Here is a 24,796-nt window from a genome sequence, read left to right as displayed (position 1 = left end):
AGCCACGAAATGATTGTGCAAAGAATTTTGAGTACAGCTGAAAAGAGATTTGACTATCCTAGTTAGTACTAGCATATTCTAAAACCTCTATACGTTGGTGAAGTCGTTTGTTTCTTCTGTGGTTCAGAATAACTTCATAAAACCATGGAGCTTAGATAGAAATAATGGTTTTCAACTGGTTAACCCCTTCATTCTCAGAGACTGTGATTCAGGGGCTCTGTGTGCTTTCCCCAGGCTTGCTCAGCTGGAGAGGGGGCCAGGACTGTGCCAGCAGACGGGGGTCCACTATTCTGGGGTTTACCCCCCACCCCCGGGCTCAACATGCACCCCAGTGTCCATTAGCAGACAGGGCAAGGAGTGATTTGTGTTCATTCTGTTTCTGCTCTGCGGTCTCTCAATGTCTGGGTCACTGTGGTTGTACTGTGCCTAGAAATTCTGGAACTTCCTGACCGAGCCAGTCTAGAGTGCTTCAAGAGTTATTTTTCTGTCACTATTTCCCTGAATACTGTCTAACTGATGGCACCTAACTTGAGAAAGGATTCCGTTTGACCTTTTTTAGGGACTGGTTCATTACTTACAATAAGATACTTTTTAAAGTCTGCCAGACGCTAGAGCATAACATTTCTAATCAGAGCTCAACCAATCCCAGAAAACTAGTTTCAGTGAAAAATGAAGTGACTAATGGACTAAGTCTAAATGATTATGAGATGGGTGATAATCCTATTTTCCTAGTCAAAATAATGTAGAGCTGTTAAATTCAACTTCTGAGGTTTTCTGTGGGTTTGAATATTAATCTTCCTGAACACACACCTTTTTATTCCATCTGTAATTTGAATGCTCAAAATGTGATTATATGTAAGAAAACATGAGCTTTAGTATTTAAAATGAAAGCTTCCAGTCCATAATCTGGTCCCTAAGCATTTTACAATTCATCAGGGGAAGGGGATCAACATTTCTTGAGTACCTACCATGTGCCAGGCTCTTTACTGGCATCTTTTTCTTCATATGTTATGATTTATCCTTCAACTCTCTCAGACACTTATAATTATCCCTTTATTACAGAAGATGAAATTGGTGCCCAGAAAGTCACTGGTGGTGCTGGGGTTTGAACCCAGGTGCAACTGCTAAAACTTCTACTTTCTATGATACCAGATGATTTAACATCATTCCTAGAAAGACTGTCTAATTGAGAATCTGTAGTTTTACCCCTTAATCCAATAAGTGAGCCTGATTTACACTGAAGGAATTCAAAGATTCATATAGCAACTACCCAAATTTGACAGCAAATCCATCTGACAGTGACCACCATAATGACAGTGATAAAAATGGTTCAGTGCAAGCCAGACACAATCACACTTTATATGTACAGTCTCAGTTGAGTCCCACAACCTCCGATCAAGTACCTGCTCTTATTATACTGATTGGCTGAGCCCCTGTGTGGTGAGGATGGGATGGGAACCCAGAGATGCTGGTGTCTGGGGCGACGGTTTATCACTCTTCTGTAAATAGAACAAAGCAAGGCACCTAAAGACTGATTATCAATATATTTTACTTCAATTACTTGATGGAAGACAATATTTTAATGATTTATAAGGGTTATTCCCATGCACCAAGCTCCTCCGTCCATGGGATTTTCAAGGCAAGAGTACTGGAGTGGGGTGCCATTTCCTTCTCCAAACTAATAAATGAAGAGGGAGTTCTTATCATGATTGGTAGTGGTAAGAGTGGTGATGATAAGATACAAGGTCTAAAGTCCCATCAATGATAACATGTTGAAGAGAAATCCAAAGGAATCAGCCCTTCAAGCAGTGGGAGTCAGGACTAGGGTAACCCACCATACTATAATGAAATAGGGGAGATTTTGTATTTCTAAGCACAGTGTGCTGGTGACATCAACCAGACGCTATTACCTTGGAACTGGCCTTTTCTGCTCTCTAGAAGGAATGGGTTTCCCTGCTGTTCTGAGCCAACCTGCCTCCACCACTGGGGACAACCCACAGGCGTGCTCTGCCAAGGGAAACTTGCCTCCAAGTCTCTCTGGCTTAGCACTTCATCATTTGCTGTGGAAAGGTTGAATCAAAGTAGATAAAGGTCAATCTCTGACACCTCTCCCTCTAGGCAATATCTATTTGAGGCTCTCTTTTAGGAGGCAGGAATAGGAGACTGTTTCTGAATTGTGCTCATCTTCAATCATTTAAACCACTCTTTGGTATCACAGCTGCTCAACTATGCAGTCTGACATCCCTAATCTCCCTTTTGTCCCTGTTGACTGCGAAACTGTGGACTGTGGCCCACCAGGCTTCTCTGTCTAATGGGATGTCCCAGGCAAGAATATTGGAGTGGGTTGCCATTTCCATCTCAAGGGGATCTTCCCGACTCAGGGATCGAACCTGTGTCTCCTGCATTGGCAAGCAGATGCTTTACCGCTGAGCCACCAAGGAAACCCTTTTGCCCCTATTAAGTGTGGTGGTACAGGCTCTGGAGTCAGACCACCCAAGCTGGAACTCTCTGACACTTGCCAGCTCTGTAAGGTGGGTCAAGCTACAGCCTCTCAAAATGCCTGTTCCTTTATCTGAAAAGTGGAGATAATATGGGGTTATACCTCCTGGGGTTATTGTAAATTAGAGCACATAAAGCATTTAGAACTGTGTGGCACGTGGTAAGCATGTCAATGATATATTATCTGCAACTATTGCAGATCACAGTTAGGGCTTCTAGTCTTGTGTTTATGATGAGATCTGCACATGTTGAATTATGTATGGAACTGTTCAATGGAAAGACTTCCGCTCTCAATCGATGTAATGCAAGTAGTAACTATTTATTATATTGACATATTTACAAAATATTACAAAGTGAAATACCACTCTAATTCACCATATTACACAGGGCTGCATACAGGCAAGACAAAGTATATGGAAAACATTTACTTCTGTCTTTGGTATTAGAAATCTACACAAATCGGCAGCATTTAAAGTTTCCAATATGAAGTATTTAACATAGACAAAGATGTAAATGGTAAGGTCATGAAAAGGGATGCTAATATCCTCTGCTGGGAAACCCCCAGGTCCATGAAATGTAGCAAGAGAGGGAGTCTATTGGCTAAAAAACAACAAAAGAAACAGCACAAGCTACAGTACTTTACACAGGAGTGTTTCAGTTTGTATGAAGCTGCTCTCTGGTAACAGTTGGCAGACAGTAACAGACAAAACATTACCCAGACACAATGTTGCAGATAAGACTTTATGGGAGAGAATCCACTCCAAGAGACACCTTGAGTGTGTAACTTCACTATACAGAACATCTTATAAAACTCAATTTCATGATCATTTACACATATACAAAAACTTAACTGGTTTTAGCAAGTAACTTTTCTAAAACACAATCACAGTTTACATAATTCTGAGGTAAAGGTCCTGAATCTATCCTATTTGAGAAGTCCTAGCCCACGAGGGTCTCTAAAGGGAGAAGTATCCACCAAACATCAAGTTCTGGCCCTCAGTGGGTTGGGGAGAAGGCCAATCGCACCCACCTCATTTTAAAGATGATCCAAGATTTCAGAACTAAATGTTCCTAATTTGGCTCTATGCAGTTAATGCTTCTAATGTTTTCTGTAGATACTGAGTCTTGTCAGAACATGACTTCTGCTATGGAGAAAATATTTCATCAGGAAAGGGCCAAGTTAGTGTCTTAACTTGATTCTCTTGACTGGGCACTCTGTACATCCCAGGAAAAATGTACTTAGACTCCTCATATAAACAGTGAAGACTTGGTCAAATAAATGCACTGCAGACTTACCTTCCCACCAGTTAATACACACCCGGAAATGGACTCAGATGGGAAGAGCCTCAGTGAGTGCTGGGAGCCCACAGTGGATAAGATCAGAAACAGAAAAGTCTAGTGACTCTCCTTTGTGTCCCGGAAATGCATAAAGGACCTTAATGTGCTTTCCTTCAGAAATCCTCAACGAGGTTGTTTGTGCTACTGTAAATACTCCAGGAACATGTGGGAATCAGCATGTATGTCCCAGGTCTTTTTCATTTGGGCAGGGGAGTCGGGGAGGAGGAAAAGGCATATGTTAATAATGTCGCTTCTCTGAAATGACCTACTATAAATCATAGTCGTTGGTCTGTCTATGTAAACAATGGCACCTTAACTCAGGTTACTTGTAACTACCTAAAAAAACATACCCAGCCCAGATTATCTCATAAAGTGAAGTACTACATTTTCTAAAATAACCCTATGAAATCATGGAGGTTGTAAAGATTTAACATGAAGATATTCTTTTATCCACTTTTTGGCGTATGTCTTCTTATGAAAAAGTTTGCAAATATAATTAGGTTTTCAAATGAATACTTGACTCCTCCCTCCCACCTATGTCACTTACTAAGCCAAGCTGAGCATTTGCCTCTTAAACTTTCACATGAGGAACACCGGTGGTGGTGGGGAGGGGGGGTACAAGTGTTTGCCAGGCACTGAGTCACCTTGCCGGGCAATTTAAGACAAGTAATGCTGGACCTTTTCAGTAAGCTGCCCCACTGGCAGAACTCCCATTTTTCTTCATGCTGAAGAAAGCAAAATTAAACTTCTGCTGCTTTGTACCATCAAAAATTCTGGAGAATGGCACAGGAGAAGAAAGTAAATACACATTAAACATTTACTAATGGCTGGCATTCATGACATCTGACTAGAGAAATAGAAAGAAACATGAACCAATGTGCTTTCAGGGCTTTCTGGGGGAAGAAAGCTTTTGGCTTTGCCCTGGTCCCTGACGATGACAGACGGGCAGGCTGTTTCTTGCATAGCTCTAGGCGAGCCATTAATCTGTCAGTACCAGCATCTTTAGAAATCCCAGCATTAAGACTTAGGAGGGGAAAGAGAGGGAAGATGCTGAATAGCCAGAAAGGCAGCTTTTTAAACACTTCAGTGAGTTCATAATGCTGTACAGGCTGCTGTTAATCCCATCTCTGAAATTCCTGGTGCAGTGCAACGCTGGACTGGAATTTATTCGTCCTCTTCCACGTACGTGGATGGAAACCAGCCCACCTAAAAAGGAAGAGCAACCAACACAGCAATGTGACTCTATCCACCACTTCAAAAGGCTCTACAAACAGAGCATTTCATTTTCATAACACCCAGAATTAAGCTGGGGTTTAATGCCCACTGCAGATGAAGAGGATTGGTTTAAACTGCTCCTAAAAGCCCAATAGAGTGAGTGGTAGAAAGGGTGGAATAAAATACGCTTCAACAGTATTCTACTCTGCGAGGACACAAATATGTAAATTAAGGGGTTCTACTACTTAATGCTCTCTCTTTCTGCTATAGAACAGGATATAAAGACAGAGGTCCTATGCTGCTCTTTCTAATTTAGATCAGTGGCTCTCACAGGTATTTTGTGCTCCACATAAAGCTGATGCTCTAGACTTAAAAAGAGGTTTACAGACTCAAAAGAACTGACATGCTCCTAAACCCTTTTCCCAATAGGAAGCCATCAAATTTGCCTAAGTAAACTTTATTTATGTCAGTATCCTAGCCATGCAATGCATTTTTCTGGAGTCCCTGTTTTCAGTAAGGACCACCACCCATGTGGAGCCAGGACTCTGGGGGGGTGACAACTGTAAGGTGGTGTAGGGGTTCCCCCCCAGCATCATGGGTGCCAGTGGCTGCCCAGCCCCCTTCATTTACATGATGGTCACATTGAGAGGGACGCTCACCCTGCCGTTCACTTCTCCTCTCCACCAGCCGTTCGCACTCATCTTCGTGTAAATCTTCACCACATCTCCTTTCAGCAGGGACAGTTCTCGCATATCTCTGGCACAGAAGTCATACCGAGCAATAGCGATGCCCAGCACCTTTGGACTTAAGACTGTAAAGAAATGATGGGGCGTCAGAATGGCTTTGCACTTTACCAATCATAAGAAGCTAGTCAGATGGATGCTATAGATGCTATCAAGATGCACAGCCGTGATTTCATTACAGACTAGTGATGATGGCAGAGGGGCTTGAAAGCAGCAGAACTGCTGTTTCAATTCAGTCAGCGGTAGTCAGGTTCACAAAGTTTAAAGACTCATTATTTGGTGTTCATGTTCTTCATAGGAACTTCCAAACAGGGACTAGTTTTTGTAGTTTGGTGGGAAAAAAGGTTAATATCTAAGTTACTATCTAGGGTGACAGAATCTCAAATAACTAGCATAAATTTCCTATTGACGGCATAGTAATCCATTTTTAACTAGAACCTCTATGGTAAAAGCTTCACATTTTTATCTTGTAAGCTTCTCAACTAAGACTCAAAACAATCAACTTTTTTTTTTTTTTTTGCTCTGAAAGGCTCCTACTGAATCCATGTCATCATTTCTAGTCAAATGGCATCTCCTCCCCTCAAATAGCCTTTTTTTTTTAGTTAAATTTATTTAGAGACAGTTACTCTTTTATATATAATTTCACTTGTGAAGCAGCTTAAATCATGTTTCATAGAAAAAAATAATAAACACCATCCATGTATCTTCTTTGTTTCAAACAAATTTTATAGAACTGCCCTGGTGGCTCAGATGGTATAGAAAATCTTTACTGAAATACATAACCAAAAACAAGATTCAGCGTGTTCGCCTCCTATACTTAGATTTTTTTTTCAATGGTAGGAGAGGAGCTAACCTCTTCTTTGCCCTCACCTGCCTGTCCTGAAAGGAAAATTCAGTTCAAGCTAGACATCTGTTCGTCTCTGGTGTTTCAGAACACATTTCATATTAACATCTCTACCTGTTGCTCCTTGGGGTTATAAAGTATTTTCAATTATATTTTCCGTGATTCTGAGAATCACTCACCTGGGATTGGTGGAACTTTATAAACCTTAAATGGTAGAGAAACTGAAGTATAAGAAAGGAAAAAAAACCATGGGAAGTGCCATACATCATATTTGTAACAGTTCCCAGAGTCTAGGCAGCTACAGTTATGACTGTCACCCTGGAAAAGTGTGCCCTCTTGGAGACTGGGATCTCTGGCCTATTTTCCAGAGCTTTGCAATGATAGAAATTTTTTAGTCTCCAGGTGTCCATCATAAGATAAACGAATGGCAATGCTGTAGATTTCAGAACTGTAAAGGGAGCAAAAATAGGTCATTTTATTTTACTGTTTGGACACAAACCACTTTAATAGTTTCCTTACTGAAAACCATCCCATTACTGGGGCACTACTCTTAGAGTCATGCACATAAAAACACCCCAGTGATGGAAAAACCCATCATCAACTTAACTGTGCGACCTTGTACAGTTCTCTTAACCCCTCTGGGCCACATTCTTCTCACCTATAAAATGAAAGGTCTATACCAGATGACTTGTAAGGGCCTTCTAGTACTATATTTTATTATTCCATTGGGGTTTACAGGTTAATTTTTTAAAATCTGTAAGAAAACATACTTTATTCAGTCATCATGTACTCCCCACATGTCACATAAACAGCCCTTACATTCTCTGGCTAATGACAGAAATTAAGACCAGAATGCCTTGCACAAGCAGATGAACAGTCATCCTTCAAAGCAATATGAACTAAATTCTATTCTTATATTTGGAGATAAAGTTGGGATTTTGGTCCTATTTATTTTCTTAATGGAAAGACATGAACACTGGCTTTTCCCAACTAAAATTTCTGATCCTCAAGAAAACTGGTTTTATAAAGCACTTCATTCTCCCTTTATATTTTCACCTCTCAATTCTTTCCAACTGATGAAAGAAAAAATGTCTTGCTGAAATATAACATGAGCACACACATAAAACTGGAGGATGGGAATGTCAAGACAAACGATGACTTGATGACAGAGAAAAGGAGAGTGCATGGTGGGAATGTGACTGGAGGGGCTGCTTGTGAGGAAATGTATCTATATGAGAAGCCATACACAGAAGTCAAAATACTTGCAAACAAAAGCAAGTTGAAAAGACATATAAAAGCAGTAAAGCAGTACCTGACCAGAAAGGAGTGGAAGAAGGGGGGACAAAGCTGTAGTCTGGTGGAGTTACAAAAGAAAACCCACAGAACAAAGAAGGGGCTTAGAGAAGGAAAGAAAAAGAGAGAAGCAAAGAGCATTTAGGTGTTGGCAAAACATATCTTGACACAGCTATTTCGCTGTCTATAACCTTAAGAAAATTGTCACATCCAAGTTGAAATATCAAGCTTCATTTTCACCCATTTGTCTCCTATCACCATTTCTAAATGAAGAACAAGCCAGATTTTTACATTTTGATTGACATTAATGCAATTCATTGTGACCCATCCCTTTACAGGTGAACACAGCATACCCCTCCATGCTGCCATCGATGAACCCCTTCCACCCAAGGATGGCCTTCTCTTGATATGGTGCACAATTCCTACTTTGTCACATCAGTGGAGATGGCGATCATCTAAATTCTTAATGTAATACACTTCACATTATAACTGATATAAAGAGGAGATATAAAGAGCCTATATAGGGTGGCATCAATGAAATATGCAGAACCCATTGAAAATTCAAGAAAATCATTCATAAAATTTGTTGGGAACCACCCTCACCCTCCAAACAAGCATGTGCATGGTAGCTTATTTCCAAAAATAAAATATGTGGAAAAGACAGTAAATATATCCCCCAGTTGTAGGAATGTACAGAAAATATCTATGCTTTTAGATGCTCAAAAATTGCTCAGTGTTTTCTATTCATTTAATTATCATAAAAACTCAGAGGAAGATACCCATTATATTTCTTCTTCATATTTGAGAACAGCCTAGACTCAAACCTACACAGTGTGACTCGAGTCAAGGCTCTTCACTGCTGCCTACTCTGCATCTATCCCTCTGCTTCAGGTACCACCTTAGACAGTTTTAAAACTCTCCCTGCTGATGCCAAGGTACCATTGTAATAGAATAGGAAGTGTGATTGTAAACTTTCTCCCAATATTTATTCTCCCCTTAATCCATGTAATAAGTTATTTGGTTGAGCTATGTTTGCCCAGAGACTCTATTACTAAGTTCTTGCTACTGGGATGGGATGTAAGCAAAAGTATCATGAGGCATCATTTCTGGGAAGGCAGCTGGCATACACCTCCACCCTTCTCTTGTTCTTTATTCTGCCCTGCTGTCTGGAATGCGATAGTTACTATCCTGGTTCTTGAGAAGGCACACCTCACCTTAAGGATGAACTTGAAAGAATCCGGGTTATTAACATACTCTTGTACCTAAGAATAGCAGTAGCTCATTAAGGGGATGCTTAGATTCCAACCCGGAGAAGGCAATGGCACCCCACTCCAGGACTCTTGCCTGGAAACTCCCATGGATGGAGGAGGCTGGTTGGCTGCAGTCCATGGGGTCGCTGAGGATCGGACACGACTGAGCGACTTCCCTTTCACTTGTCACTTTCATGCATTGGAGAAGGAAATGGCAACCCACTCCGGTGTTCTTGCCTGGAGAATCCCAGGGACGGTGGAGCCTGGTGGGCTGCCATCTCTGGGGTCGCACAGAGTTGGACACGACTGAAGCAACTTAGCAGCAGCAGCTAGATTCCAACCAAACAGATTGGGCAGAGGAACTGAAAGGAGGGGTTCAGTGGTTCTTGGGTTCATATATAAATTGATGCATGCATGACACTTTTTTAGTAAGTGGCCACCCATATTTAACCTACCCTGAAGTGTATCCTTGTTGATAATCAAGGTTCTCTTCTAGTCCACTGCATGTTCCAAGTTATACTTTTTTTTTTAATGTGCAGTATGTGCCCATACAACTAATTTTATAATCTATGCAATTGACTTTATATTACCATGCAATGCAACTGGTTTGTTTGATTTTCAGGTCATGTTATATCTATTGTTAAAGAGAGGAAAGGACGCCATCTCTGAATAAGGAAAATGGCACCCTAACTCTACTATTGGCAGAAAATCTGGTGCCAAGATTCCTATCCAGCATTTGGGAGAACTCTTCATTCTACTCATTACTTCTGTGTAATGAGGAGAATTTGTTCCTTAAACTGTTTTCTAAGTGTCCATCCTTGATTCTCTCTCTGGGACTATTTATCCATGGAGTAATAAAAAGAAGTGGTATTTTCCCAAAATTTCTAATGAAGGTAACTCAAGTCAAGAGTCTGAAAGATAACAAAAGATAAGTTAACTCTAGAAGGAAGAAATAAGAAATCAATGAAAACACAACTAAATGGTACTTAAATCTCAAATTTAGGTAGATAGCTCCTCCTCCTATTTGTTGAGCTCATCTTTGCTCACTTAACTGCTCAACTTCCAACAAAAACCAGCACAACACAAAGGAAAGAAAATGAAATATGTTCACATCTTGTTGCTCAGGATCCCTGAGAGCCATAATCTATCAGTGATATTCCTACAACAACTATCATTTTTTCCTGAGATGCTGAACAGCTATTAAATACAGTAGGTCTCATGGCATTAACCATACCATAGGCCTGAGAATCTTCTCAGGAGAGAAACTGATTAACCTCTTACATCCCAATATGTAGCTCTCAGCCAAACATTGTAAGTGCTGGTACGATGCTTTCTAGTTTCCTACACATTGTAGCATGACTTATTGTTGTCACTCTTTCCACATATCAATTTTCACTGCCTTTGGGTCCTAAATTCTTGTATTGCTGGCAAAACAGCATTTGAATGCCTGGAGATAAGAGTGTAAAAGAATGTGTCTCCCTAGGAAAGCATGGACTTAAATCTAGATGTAAGCAATGTCAAAATAAAGTATTTGATAAAGATATTTTGTGAAATGGTTTAACCTATAAAACATTTATGCCCACAGTGAGACTATATCCACCTATTTCTACACACACATACAGATAGACGTTTTCTACATCATACTCCTCCAACTGTACCAAGACGCTAATGTAAGAATTATTGGTAGGTGCATATCCTGGAATGGAATTGAAACAGCTGAGTAACAGTGATATTCAAATGGGAACATTGAGGGGTTATAACCTCCCATTCCTTTTACTTCCTGGCCTAAAATTCATTCACCACCTAATACTATAGAGAGCCTGGTGCTAGTATATCACCTTATTCCAGGAAGCTTCTTAAGAACAAGAACTTTTATTCATATCTGTATCCACTGAGATAATATTAAAAATCTATGTTGAGACCTTTTTCATTAAAAGAATCATTTGCAAACTGCATGCCTTAGTTTAGGGCCTAACTTTCCTCCTTCCTCAAATACTTTCAACTCCTTATTAGCACAGACGGAGAACATTGCTCAGAGAGACCATCATACCAGGTAGGTCTCTCTGGTTAATTTCATATGATACCTGGCATTCAAATGGGCTAATGTTTATGGAACATTAGCAAATAAGTAGCTCATAGTCTAGGGACTTAATAGTTCTCATTAGGAGTTATTTAAAGTACAGTCGAATATTAACTCTTCCAAGTTAAAACTTGAAATACTGACATTTTCTAATAGAAACAGAAGCTATTGGCATAACCATCATAAACTGACTGGCAAATCACTACTGAATATTATTCAGTTCTGAGACTTGACTGAGAGGACAGAGCCACAGAAGTATGTCAATTAAAAAAGGAACACAATGTTCACAGTAGAATAAAAAGTACTAGTGAACTGGTATTGACACACGTTTCTGTTGTCAAGGTTAACTTAGCATTGCTTTAAAATGCTATGCTCTCCCTTGATTAGGCTATTCATGTTCATGAGCAAATGAAAATCCACTTGATTTTCAATAACATTTGAAATTTGTACACTGCAGAGACCAAGCTCAATCAACACTTGTCCTTAAGGTATTGATTATCAAATCAAGGTATTTTTGAACTACCACTTAATTATCCATCATTTGTATAACTGAAGATGAGGCTAAGCATTTGGTAATTATTCTCTGGGGCAGGAATTACCTAATGCTGAACTTTTAGTTGGAACAACCACAGGTATTCACACTCATTTATGTTAACAACAAAAAAGTTATCAGTAAAAAATATCAGATAGTTGTACCAATGGTGCCATCATCAACACAGCTGTCCCTGCGTTTGGGCCCAGTGGCCTAGAGATTTTCCTGAAGACCTGTGTTCCTATGTGGACCCACTATGAAGGATCCAGGAATTCCTTTTACCAGGATAATCTACAGATGGCCTAGCAACAGAGAACATGTTGAGAATTTAATGAATATTTAAATTTGTGATCCTTAACCTAGTTTTATTTTGGAACCTAGTCATGTCTTCTTAGACTTGCAGCAACATTCATAGACATAGTATCAAATATCTGTTCCCCCAATCTCTCTCAAGTACACAGTGTTTATTCTGTATTTTATATATTGTCACTGAAGAAACTAATTCAGATTGGTTGAATTCTGACAGTAACCTAGCAGGACATTCTGACACATCAGATGTGAGATGGAATAGCAAGAGAATATTCTAAGATGACTGTAAGGTTTTTGGCTTAAGCAACTGGAAGATTGGAGTTTTTTTTTTTTTTTTTTTTTAAGGAAGTACTCAAATGGAGCCTAAATTCTACTCTCAGCACTATCTAAGATGAGTGATTTCTGTGTCTCAGCATCAACTCTCTCTCCACTATATATAATATTGGTTTTACTTAATTGAATGCTGACATCTGGTAAATGGACAAATTTCCTCTAACCTAAAATTCAAAGATATGACAAGGAATACTTAAACTTATTATGAATATAAACAGCTACTTGGTATTCAATACTGCACAATCTAAATATATAAAGCCATTAACGAGAAAAACTGAGTATAATAAGGCCTTATTGTTATGGAAAATGAGATCATTTGACATTTCAGGGGACTTCAGATTATTTATAGGCATCTAGTTTACCAAGATGTGAACTTTATTCTAAATGCTTACTCTTTAAGACAGAGCATCAGACTTCAAAAGAGCTTACAAATTAGTGAAGAGAGAGAGTTGATACTGAGATACAGAAATCACTCATCTTAGTGCTGTGAGTAGAATTTAGGCTCCATTTGAGTACTTCCCTGAAAAAAAAAATCTCCAATCTTCCAGTTGCTTAAGCCAAAAACCTTACAGTCATCTTAGAATATTCTCTTGCTATTCTGTCTCACATCTGATGTGTCAGAATGTCCCTCTGGGTCACCATCATAATACTGGGTTGGCCAAAAAGTTCATTCAGGTTTTTCCATAAGATATTATATAAAAACCTGAATGAACATTTTGAGCCAGTGAGTGAGTGAAATCGCTCAGTCATGTCTGACTCTTTGTGACCCCGTGGACTGTAACCCACCAGGCTCCTCCGTCCATGAGTTTCTCCAGGCAAGAATACTAGAGTGGGTTGCTATTTCCTTCTCTAGGGGATCTTCCCGACCCAGGGATCAAACCCGGGTCTCCTGCATTGGAGGCAGACACTTTAACCTCTGAGCCACCAGGGAAGCCCCACATTTTAGCTAACCCAATGTATCACCTGTCTGGATGCGTGTTGGTCCAGGCTGCCGAACTGCTGCATAAGCCTCCTGACTGGTCTTCCTGTTTCTACACTGTTGCTGCGCTCACGTGCTCAGTCGCTTCAGTCTATTCTTGGCAATCCTATGGACTGTACCCAGGCAGGCTCCCTAGAACAATCCTATTACAGTCAGACCACGTTTCCCCTCTGTTTAAATCCTTCCAATGGCTTCCCATTTGTTCCAGAGTAAAAGCTAAAGTCTTCCACAGCTGCACATAGGCTGATCTGCTCTCTGTCTCCATCTCTGCTGCTCTGTTCACACTGCACACGTCATATATATGCCTTCCTTTGCACTGGCTCCTCTGTGCGCACTTCTTGAGTTTTTATTCAACAGTTACTTTCACAATGAGGCCTACCCCAATGGCCCATAAAAGAGCCATGGACACATGCCAGTTGTGCCATGTGATACAGAGAAAAACCTGAGACTATTGCGGGGGGTGGGGTGGGGAGTGATATACAAGCAAAGAAGTAGTTAGAGGGCACACAGTCCCCTAAATTCCCACTGTCCTACTGTTAACGATGAGCATGGAAGTTCTGCCAATGTCATGGTCAAAGTTCAAGTAGCCTGCTCTTCAGATGGATTAGGGTATTTATGTGAGTTTATCATAGTAGAAACTCCCCGTTTACTCTGGACCAGATATTTGTGACCCCTTCACCATCCCCCAAATTCATACGTTGAAACTTAATGCCTCATGTGATGGCGCTAGGAAGTGAGGCTTTGCGGAGGTGCTTAGGTCATGAGAATGAAGCCTGCATGAATGGGATTAGTGCTCTTATAAAAGCAATCCCACAGAGCTTCCTCATTCCTTTCCACCAGCTGAGGACACATGGCACCTTCTGTGAACCAGAGAGCAGGTCATTACCAGATACCAAATCTGTCACCATCTTCACCTTGAACTTTCCAACATCCAGAAGCATGAACCATACCTTTCTAGGGTTTATAAGACACTTGGTCTATGGCATTTTGTTACAGCAGCCCAAAGAGACTACAGCACTGGTCATCCAAGTGACCTTGTTAGAAAGGGGAGCTTGTGAAGCCAGCAGCTGTTCTACTATGAAGAAAATTCAAAACTGCTGAACCAGCTTTCTACTAAACAACCAAAAGGAAGAAAAACGAATCTCTAGTTTTGTTCTTCATCACCTGACCACCTCAGTTAAATTCATAAACCACTCCCAGAACCCCTGAGTAGCATTACACTGTTAAATTATTTTTCCAAAACACTCACCAACTTCTAGTATCAGTTCAGTTCAGTCACTCAGTCATGTCCGACTCTTTGCCACCCTATGGACTGCAGCACGCCAGACTTCCCTGTCCATCACCAACTCCCGGAGCTTGCTCAAACTCATCCCCATCAAGTCAGTGATGCCATCCAACCATCTCATCCTCTGTCATCCCCTTCTCCTCCTGCCTTCAACCTTTCCCAGCATCAGGGTCCTTTCCAATGAGTCAGTTCTTCGTGTCAGGGGGCCAAAGTACTGGAACTTCAGCTTCAACATCAGTCATTCCAATGAATATTCAGGACTGATTTCCTTTAGGATGGACTGGTTGGATCTCCTTGCAGTCCAAGGGACTTTCAAGAGTCTTCTCCAACACCGCAGTTCAAAAGCATCAATTCTTCAGCACTCAGCTTTCTTTATGGTCCAACTTTCACATCCATACATGAGTACTGGAAAAACCATAGCTTTGACTAGACAGACCTTTGTCAGCAAAGTGATGTCTCTGCTTTTTAATATGCTGTCTAGGTTCATCATAACTTTTATTTCAAGAAGCAAGCGTCTTTTAATTTCATGGCTGCAGTCTCCATCTGCAGTGATTTTGGAGCCCAAGAAAATCAAGCCTGCAACTATTACCATTGTTTTCCCATCTATTTGCCAGAAGTGATGGACTGTATGCCATGATCTTTGTTTTTTGAAAGTTGAGTTTTAAGCCAGCTTCTTCTCTCTCCTTTTTCATTTTCATCAAGAGGCTCTTTAGTTCCTCTTCGCTTTCTGCCGTAAGGGTAGTGTCATGTGCATACCTGAGGTTATCAATATTTCTCCCAGCAGTCCTGATTCCAGCTTGCGGTTCACTCAGTCCAGGATGATGTACTCTACTTATAAGTTAAATAAGCAGGGTGACAATATACAGCCTTGACATAATCCTTTCCCAATTTGGAACCAGTCTGTTGTTCCATGTCCTGTTCTAACTGTTGCTTCTTTACCTGCATATAGATTTCTCAAGAGGAAGGTCAGATAGTCTGGTATTCCCATCTCTTGAAGAATTTTCCACAGTTTGTGGTGATCCACACAGTCAACGGCTTTGGTGTAGTCAATAAAGCAGAAGTATGTTTTTCTGGAATTCTCTGGCTTTTTCTGTGATCCAGTAGATGCTGGCAATTTGATCTCTGGTTCCTCTGCCTTTTCTAAATCCAGATTGAACATCTGGAAGTTCTTGGTTCATGCACTGTTGAAGCCTATATTGGAGAATTTTGAGCATTACTTTGCTAGCATGTGAGATGAGTACAATTGTGTGGTAGTTTGAGCATTCTATGGCATTGCCTTTCTTTGGGATTGGAATGAAAACTGACCTTTTCCAGTCCTGTGGCTCCTGCTGAGTTTTCCAAATTTGCTGGCATATTGAGTGCAGCACTTTCACAGCATTATCTTTTAGATTTGAAATAGCTCAACTGGAATTCCATTACCTCCACTAGTTTTGTTCATAGTGATGCTTCCTAAGGCCCACTTGACTTCACGTTCCAGGATATCTCACCTTAGGTAAGTGATCACACCATCGTGATTATCTGGGTCATGAAGATCTTTTTTGTACAGTTCTGTGTATTCTTGCCACCTCTTCTTAATATCTTCTGCTTCTGTTAGGTCCATACCATTTCTGTCCTTTATTGAGCCCATCTTTGCATGAAATGTTCCCTTGGTATCTCTAATTTTCTTGAAGAGATCTCTAGTCTTTCCCATTCTGTTGTTTTCCTCTATTTCTTTGCATTGATCACTTAGGAAGGCTTTCTTATCTCTCCTTGTAAAACTCTGCATTGAGATGGATATATCTTTCCTTTTCTCCTTTGCCTTTAGCTTCTCTTCTTTTCACAGCTATTTGTAAGGCCTCTTCAGACAACCATTTTGCCTTTTTGGCCTTTCTTCTAGTAAACTATATAATTTATTTTTATCTGTTATCCACTGTCCCCACTACCATGTGAGTTCCACAAAGGCACAGACTTGTCTTTTTTTTTTTCCACCACGGTATATCCCCAGTAATTTGAACAATGCTCATCCTGCAGTAGGCCCTCAATAAAGATCTGTTTTTTCAAATTTACTTTTAATTGGAGGGTAACTGCTTTACAATGTTGTGCTGGTTTCTGCCACGCAACAACGTGAATGAGCTATAAGTATACAGATGTCCCCCTCTCATAAGCCTTCCTCCCACCCCACCCCAACACCCACCCCTCTCGTGTTAACACCGCCCGGGTGTTACCGAGCACCAGGCTGCTTCCCTCGCGACACAGCGGCTCTCTCCTAGCTGTCTATCTGGCAGATGGTGGTGTGGATATGTCAGTGCTATTCTCGCAGTTTGTCCCGCCGTCTTCTCCCCACGCCATGACCACAAGTCTGTCCTGTACGTCTGTGTCTATTCCTGCCCTGCAAATAGGCTCATCAGTACCGTTTTTCTGGATTCCATATATATGTGTTAAGATCTGTCAAATGAATGAATGTGGGGACCTGTGGGGCTTAACGGTGAGACTGTAATAGCTAAAGAAGGGATGAGGAAAGAAGTTCTTTAAGAACTTCCCTATGAGGGAGAACAATGAAGAAAAAGAGGGAAAATTAACTGGGAAGATGGAGCTTTGGATAGAAAGACGGAGCTCTGAATAGGAAAAGATTTGAATGAGCAAGTTAGCCAATCCTGAAATGCTTGTGCTCAATTCTTAAAAATGTGAATGTATTCATAGCAGGGTGGCCAGGATGGTGACAAATTTGGCAACCATGTATATGACAAGGGGTTGATAAATCTGAGTAGTTTATTGAAAAAGAAATACGGCAAGGAAGGGAACAAAGCACATCGTATGAAAGGTTATCGTGGTAGAGTCTGCATATAGTGTATTTAACTTGGAGTAGCTTTGAAGAGACAGGCAGGCTTCCCGGGTGGCACTAGTGGTAAAGAATACGCCTGCCAAGGCAGGAGACACAAGTTTGTTCTCTGGGTCAAAGGAAGGCTCTGGAGGAGGGCGTGACAACCCACTCCAGTATTCTTGCCTGGAGAATTCTGTGGACAAAGGAGCCTGGGGGGGGCTAAAGTCCATAGGGTTTCAAGAGTCAAAGAGATAACTAATGATGATAAATAGCTACAACAAGTCAAGTTTCTGGAACAAAATAAGCATTTTAAAAATTTTGTTCAAAAAATAATTAGATGCTTTGTGTAGTTGTGGACATAAAGTCACCTGAGTATAAGCGAAACCTGAAGATGGCCTCTCAGAAATGTCTCAAAAGATATTTGCTTTAAAAAGCCTCTACCAGGGTTGACGTGAAGTCTGAGAAGCCTCCATCCTAGAATCCCCCTGCACTGCCCTGTTGTTCAGCTGTTAAGCTAGCATGTAACACCCAAGGGGTATGTGTGGTAGAGTGTCTGATGTAAGTGGAGTCTTAAAATATTGACTTAAAGCTGTGAATGAAACGAAACCTTGACCAAGTTTGTATTCAACTTCTCATGCTATGAGGAAAGGCGAGAGTTGCAGAGTTAATACTGGCTCCCTTATGCAGATCTGGAATTCAGCAAGGAAAGCTGGACACTGGTCATAGATACGAGGCAAAAAAGAGCTCTAGCACTGTTCCTCAAAGCTAGGAGCCTAATCCAAATTTTAGCGAGGGGAAAGAATAAAAAAGAATTCTTCTCAGTTTATGTTTGTTTTAGAAGAGAGAGACCAGAAAAACCAAAGCCTTGGGTCAGGCTGCCACATGAGGATACCATAGTCAGTTGGGGAGCATTACACATACTGAGAGCAGTTTTAACTTTAGAAAATAAGGTTTATAGAAAGAACGGTATACAAAATGAGACATGTTAAAACATATAGACTGCTTTTTGAGCTTTGAAACACGAAAAAAGATAGCATTGAGTGAGGTTACTTGTATCTGTAGAATTTCAGTCTGTAAGCTATAGATTTCTGAAATGACCCTGGGTCCTGGCTGCTGCTGCTGCTGCTACTGCTAAGTCGCTTCAGTCGTGTCCAACTCTGTGCGACCCCAGAGACGGCAGCCCACCGGACTCCCCCGTCCCTGGGATTCTCCAGGCAAGAACACTGGAGCTGGTTGACATTTCCTTCTCCAATGTATGAAAGTGAAAAGTGAATGTGAAGTCGCTCAGTCGTATCCAACTCTTAGTGATGCCATGGACTGCAGCCCACCAGGCTCCTTCATCCATGGGATTTTCCAGGCAAGAGTACTGGAGTGGGGTGCCATTGCCTTCTCCGGGGTCCTGGCTACTAACTGTTAAAGCTATCAAGTTCAGGATAAAAATGCCTTACAGTAGCTAGTAAAGCTCCTGATAAAAGTAAATAAAAAAGGGAAGCCCAACATGACCTAATAATGAAGATGTGCAGCTGTGGTTGATCAGTTGCCCAAGAACAGTAAATTCTGTGGATGTGATAGACATCCTAAGGAAAAGAATATACAAAACGTCAGCAGTATGTTGGACCCACCTTAGCCCAGGAAAAAGTGTGTATTTTGCACTTCCCACATGCCAGACATTGTTCTAAGTACATCACATATTTAACTCTCTTAAAGCAAACGATGCAAACATTACATATGCTGAGACACTATGATACAGAGTTGCAGGATGCGATAAACTAGGGAAACTTGTCACTTTGCTATATCATATAAGCAGCACTTCTGGTACATTTATTTAACCAATGAAACCTTCCCTGGATGCTTCTCATGGGGCTGGCAGTTCATGAGACACTAGATTGGAGACATTAATATATGTGAAAGGTGTTTGAATAACATAGTATTCTGTTAAAAATTAAATTATTAAATATCAGAATTACTAAGTTCTTATTCTGTATCAAGTATATTTTATAATACTTCAGACAATCATTCATGTAGGTTATTGGGGAAACTTTCATTGGCTAGAAGTATCCTCTCTCAGGAAGACCATGCATTTCACTGTAGGAAAGTTACAAGCCATTGAATACACTTTGCAGTATTAAGGTAATGTTTCCCTTCTAATTCCCTATCCATTGACTACCTGTCTACCCTAATAATGCACAGTCTTCTGATAACTCCAACAAAAAAAGAAAAGGATGGAAAAATTCGGAGAAAAATTTAAAATTAGTACTGTGAGACTATAGTGAGTTGAAGGGTGCCTCACCCCCACCCATCCCTCCACTGCCCTCAACCCCTGCAAAAGTTATGTCCACCTAAAACCTGTGAATGTGATCTTATTTGGAAAATAGGTTTTTGCAGATATAAGTTAAGGATCTCAAGATGAAATCATCCTGTGTTAGGATGAGCTGTAAATGAAATAAGTTTCTTTATAAAAGAAGAGAAAGGGAGATGACCCACAGAGGAGAAGGTGATGTGACCACAAGGCAGAGATGGGGAGTGCTGTCTGTAAGCCAGGGACACGAAGGACTGCCAGCGGCCATCCAGAAAAGGAGGGAGGCGTGCAGTGAATTGTCCCTCAGGGACTCCAGCAGGAACCGACCCTGCCAACATTTTGATTTCAGACTTGTGGCCTCCAAAACAGGAAGAGCAAATTTCTGTCGCTATTAATCCCCTCAATTTATGATAATTTTTATGGCAGTTCAAGAAGCTATTTTATGAGATTAAAACAAATATTTAAATTACCAGCATAAAATTAGATTAAATCAAAGTCACATCCCAAATGACCAAGGAAAAAGAAGATGAAAGACTGAGGATAAAATCAGGAGATCAGAATATGAGTAGATAAATATGGGTATGTTGAACTACAAGGGCAAGAAGTTAAAAACTCGGTGGATGTTTGAGGAGTTAGTATAAAGGAGATAAATATTATCCACTATTAAGACTGTGACAAAACTAATAGGCTAAGATATTATCAGGATATTTAAAGAGTTATCAGGAATAAGCAAGTTACATTACAGTGAGTTAAATAAATATGAATGATACAAATTCTCCAAGTTTCTAAAACACTGGCTAAAATGAAGTTTAAGCACCTTGTCAGATGGCTAATAGAATCACAGAGGTACCTGCATGAAAGGAAAGCAACCGCACTAGGAAGAAGCAGGCTTGGCTCTGGCTTTTACTTTTTCCTGCAAGCTCACTTGTATGGTCCCAAAGACCCAGGAAGCCTTTGTCAATTTTTGAAGAATTGCTATAAGATTTGTCATAGCCTCAAAATGATCGAGCTGTTCTTTATTTGTTTTCAAACCCACTCATCTTTCCCAGTTTTTTCAAATAACATAGTGCTTTAATACCTGCTATGTTTCCCAAAGACCTGAGGCTCTGACTTCACTCATTTAGCCCTTCCTAAACACGTATTTTATGAGAGGCGCTGTGCAAAGTGCATTTTGAGAATAAGAAGCAAAGGAACCTGGTTTCCAAGGCTTCAGGGAGCAATACACTTGAAGAAATTGTTAAAACCTATATAAAAACAATACTATTAATATATATTCTATGGAAACTGTGAGATGAAGTATGAATGATTCATAACTCTTATCTTCAACCCCAGCCACTCTTCTTAGTATCAGCTGCCTACTGAACCACTGAGTATGCACAGATACTAAAAATTTGTGCAAAACTGAATATATTACCTTCTCCTTTGTATGTGTTATATCCCTTTTACTTCTTGATCAGGCCATCATTTCACCATTTGGGTCATCTAAGGCAGATATCACACATGTACTATTTCTACCTCAATTCCTTTATCCAGTCAATTCAGTCTCCAGATTATATCTAAATCAGCCCATTGTCTTGATTTACTGTCTTTATTCAACTTTTGTCCAAATGTCCATCATCCCTCCCCTGGACATCTGTGGAATTTTCCTCACTCCCTTCTTCTGTCCATGCCTCTCTCCAAGCCATTCTCACAGAGTAAGTAGGCAGTGATCTTTCAAAACAATGTAAATCAGTTCATATCATTTTCTGCTTATAATGCTCTACTACATTTCCATTGTACATATTAGAATCCACTCACTATGTTCTAAACATTTGGCCCCCTTCCAGTTCTTTAAATGTATCAAGTTATTTCCTGTTAATGTCCTTCACACAAACTGCTTCTTCACTCTGGTGTTTTCCTACCCTTCAGTAACCCACACCCTGCCAATTGTCTGTAGATCTTGTAAATTTCACCTAGCTGCCACTTCTTCAAAATGTCCTTCCCTGACCTTCCAGGTTAAACAGGTCCTCTTGCCGTACCCTTTCACCTGTGCATCTGCTTCACAAGACTTAGGAGAATTTGGAGGCTCAGATGGTGAAGGATCTGCCTGCAATGCAGGGAGACTGGGGTTTGATCCCTTGGTAGGGAAGATCCCCGGAAGAAGAGAATGGCAATCCACTCCAGTATTCTTGCCTGGAGAATTCCATGGGCAGAGGATCCTGGCAGGCTATAGTTCTTGGTGTCGCAAAGAATAAGACACAACTGAGCCACTAACACACACACACATGAAGTTATTTGTTTTACATTTGTTCGGTGGCATTAATGGTAAAGAACCCATTTGCCAATGCAGGAGACTTAAAGAGATACAGGTTCAATCCCTGTTAGGAAGATCCCCTGGAGGGAGGGCATGGCAACCCACTCCAGTCTTCTTGCCTGGAGAATCCCAAGGACAGAGGAGCCAGGCGGGGCTATAGTCCATAGTGTTGCACAGAGTCAGACACAACTGAAGCGACTTAGCAGCACCACTGTCCATCTTATTCACTGTTATATTTAGCATCCAGAACAGAACTTGGCACATAGTGTTGAATAAAATATTTGTTGATTAAAAGAACGAATGAATGAATAAGTAAATACAGTATGGTCACAGGTAAAGAAGAGATGGTTTCAAGTACAATGTACTCAGTACTCTACACATGCTAAAATCAGTGCACCAAGCTCCCCCTGTTCCTGGAGCAGGTGGAGGAGGAGAATGCTGACATTTTCCTCCAATTCTGTTAGTTCTCTTCAGCTAAAGGCACCATCTCTAAATTTTATTACTTCTAAAATAATTCAGATGTAAAAATTGCAAGAATAGTACAAAGGATTCTAATTTTTTTTCACTCAAACTCCTCAAATGTTAATATTTTACATTTGTTTTAAGCTCTTTAGTTTTCCTGAACTATTTTATGATATGTTTCAGATGTAATGCCTTTTATCTCTAAATATTTCACTCTTGTTGTTTAATTGCTAAGTCCTGTCCGACTCTTTTACCAAGGCTCTTCTGTCCATGGGATTTCCCAGGCAAGAATACTGGAGTTGGTTGCCATTTCCTTCTCGAGGGGATCTTCCCAACTCAGGGACTGAATCCACGTCTCTTGAGTCTCCTGCATTGGCAGGCAAATTCTTTACCAGCTGAGTCACTGGGAAAGACCATTTCAGCGTGTCCTTCCTAAAATCAAAGGGATTTTCTTCTCTTACACATTAACACTACAATTATCAAAAACAAAAAATTACTAATCTAGAAACATTCAAAATGTGTTAATTGTCCCATATGTGTCCTTTATAGTAAAAAAGAAAAAAAGGAAAATACTTCCAGGTACAAGATTCTACCTGTTGTGTCCAGCTGTCATGTTTCATTAGTCTCCTTCAGTCTAAAACAATTCTGCACTCTTTCTCTGTCTTTCATGACACCGATATTTTTGAAGAGTAGAGGCCAATTATTTTGTAGAATGTCATTGAATTTGGGTTTGTCTGATGTTTCCTCATGATTAGATTCCATCTGTGGACCCTGGAGGGCAGGAATACCACCAAACTGGTGTTGCAGCCTTCTCAGGAGCATCACATTAGGAGGTACATGATATCAAGTTGTCCCATCATTGGTGATGCTAATTTTGATCACTTTTATGGTTTTTCTGTCCCTTTTGTAATTAACAAGTTCTTGTGATGAGAAACTTTGAGACCATGTAAATATAGAGGTAACGAACAATTTTTTAAACATTAACCAACTCTTTGGCCCAACTAATCTTCCATTTACTTGGGAAATACCTAAGGTCTATTAATAAGTTATGAAATAGCTAACTGTGCCACTTTCCCAAGTATAATGGTCCATTACCATTCTACCTTACCTCCTTTTTTCACGTGTACAAAGAAAGAAACCTAGGAGCTGCTTTTGAAAGAACATAATAAAATATCTAATCTCATTCCTTATTCATCAGATGAGAAAGCTGGGGCCCAGACAGGCTAAGTGACTTGCCTAAGGTCAGACAGCTTACTCAGTAGCAGCTCTGAAAATAATTAAGCGCTCACTGTAGAGCAAGAAAGGCAAAAGTCAACTCAGTATATACAAGCCCTAAGGGTACACCTGCAGCAGTCTAAGGCAGTTTTTCTGTGACCATTTTTGGAAAGTAATGAGATTCTTACAGAGATCCACAGGACCGGGCAGAACATCTTCCACGGGGCCACTGCATGAGGGGTCTCTAGGGAAGCACAAGAGCTCACTGCTGTGCCCAAGTTCTCTCTGTTCTCTTCCTTCCTCTCTCCATCTCTAGCGGAAACACTCAAGTCATTGCAAAGGCAGAAACAGTCTCACAGTCCTAGGACAGAGCATTGCCTACTCCTCACCTAGAAATGCTAATATGCTCCTTGCTCAATACTCTGGATATCTGTTTAATTCTAAGTAGTATCTTTATATATGTTATTTTGAAATTACATGAGGTAGGCCTGTCATAATCTTACCATATTTTACACATTTGAGAATAGTTTTTAATTTGCCTAAGAACATTCTAACCTAGGGGCTTCTGAGATGGCACTAGTGGTAAAGAACCCGGCTGCCAATGTAGGAGAGATAAGAGGCACAAGTCTGAGGCCTGGGTCAGGAAGATCCCCTAAAGGAGGGCATGGCAACCCACTCCAGTATTCTTGCCTGAAAAATCCCATGGGCTATAGTCCATAGGGTTGCAAAGAGTCAGATATGACTGAAGCAACTTAGCAGACATGCATGCATTCTAACCTAGGCTAATACAGAAGCAAGCAGCCTCTTCCACAATGCCTCAGGTCTTTCTTTTCCAGGGTGACTATGTATTTAAGAGAAAAATAATAATAAGTAGCAGGCACCGGGAGCTGGAGCTCCAATCTTACCCAGAACATGGGTACTCCTTGTCTGTGGCTTGTCTGCTCTGCTTTCTCCGTTACTCAGAAGGAATGGAGACACCATGCCCTGTCCAAGCCAATGTCCCCTAGTATTTACTACTTCTTCATAA

At 40.6% G+C, this 24,796-nt stretch overlaps 1 protein-coding gene across 3 annotated transcripts in view; it reads right to left on the bottom strand.

Annotated features, from left to right (window-relative positions):
- Positions 1 to 2,797: 2,797 nt before the first annotated feature.
- The window catches only part of VAV3 (vav guanine nucleotide exchange factor 3), a 432,801-nt gene continuing 410,802 nt past the window's right edge, over positions 2,798 to 24,796 (bottom strand). For 2 of the 3 annotated variants that reach the window (XM_002686162.6, XM_024990050.2), the window contains exons 26-27: positions 5,712 to 5,863; positions 2,798 to 5,043 (exon numbers count right to left, since the gene is read on the bottom strand). In XM_002686162.6, coding sequence (XP_002686208.2) covers positions 5,002 to 5,043; positions 5,712 to 5,863 — 194 coding nt within the window. In that variant the 3' untranslated portion in view covers positions 2,798 to 5,001. The other variant, XM_059885057.1, reaches the window with a different exon arrangement.

This window comes from Bos taurus, chromosome 3, assembly GCF_002263795.3.
Source record: "Bos taurus isolate L1 Dominette 01449 registration number 42190680 breed Hereford chromosome 3, ARS-UCD2.0, whole genome shotgun sequence".
NCBI classification, from domain to species: Eukaryota; Metazoa; Chordata; class Mammalia; order Artiodactyla; family Bovidae; genus Bos; species Bos taurus.
This window is presented reverse-complemented; position numbering and strand designations above follow the sequence as displayed.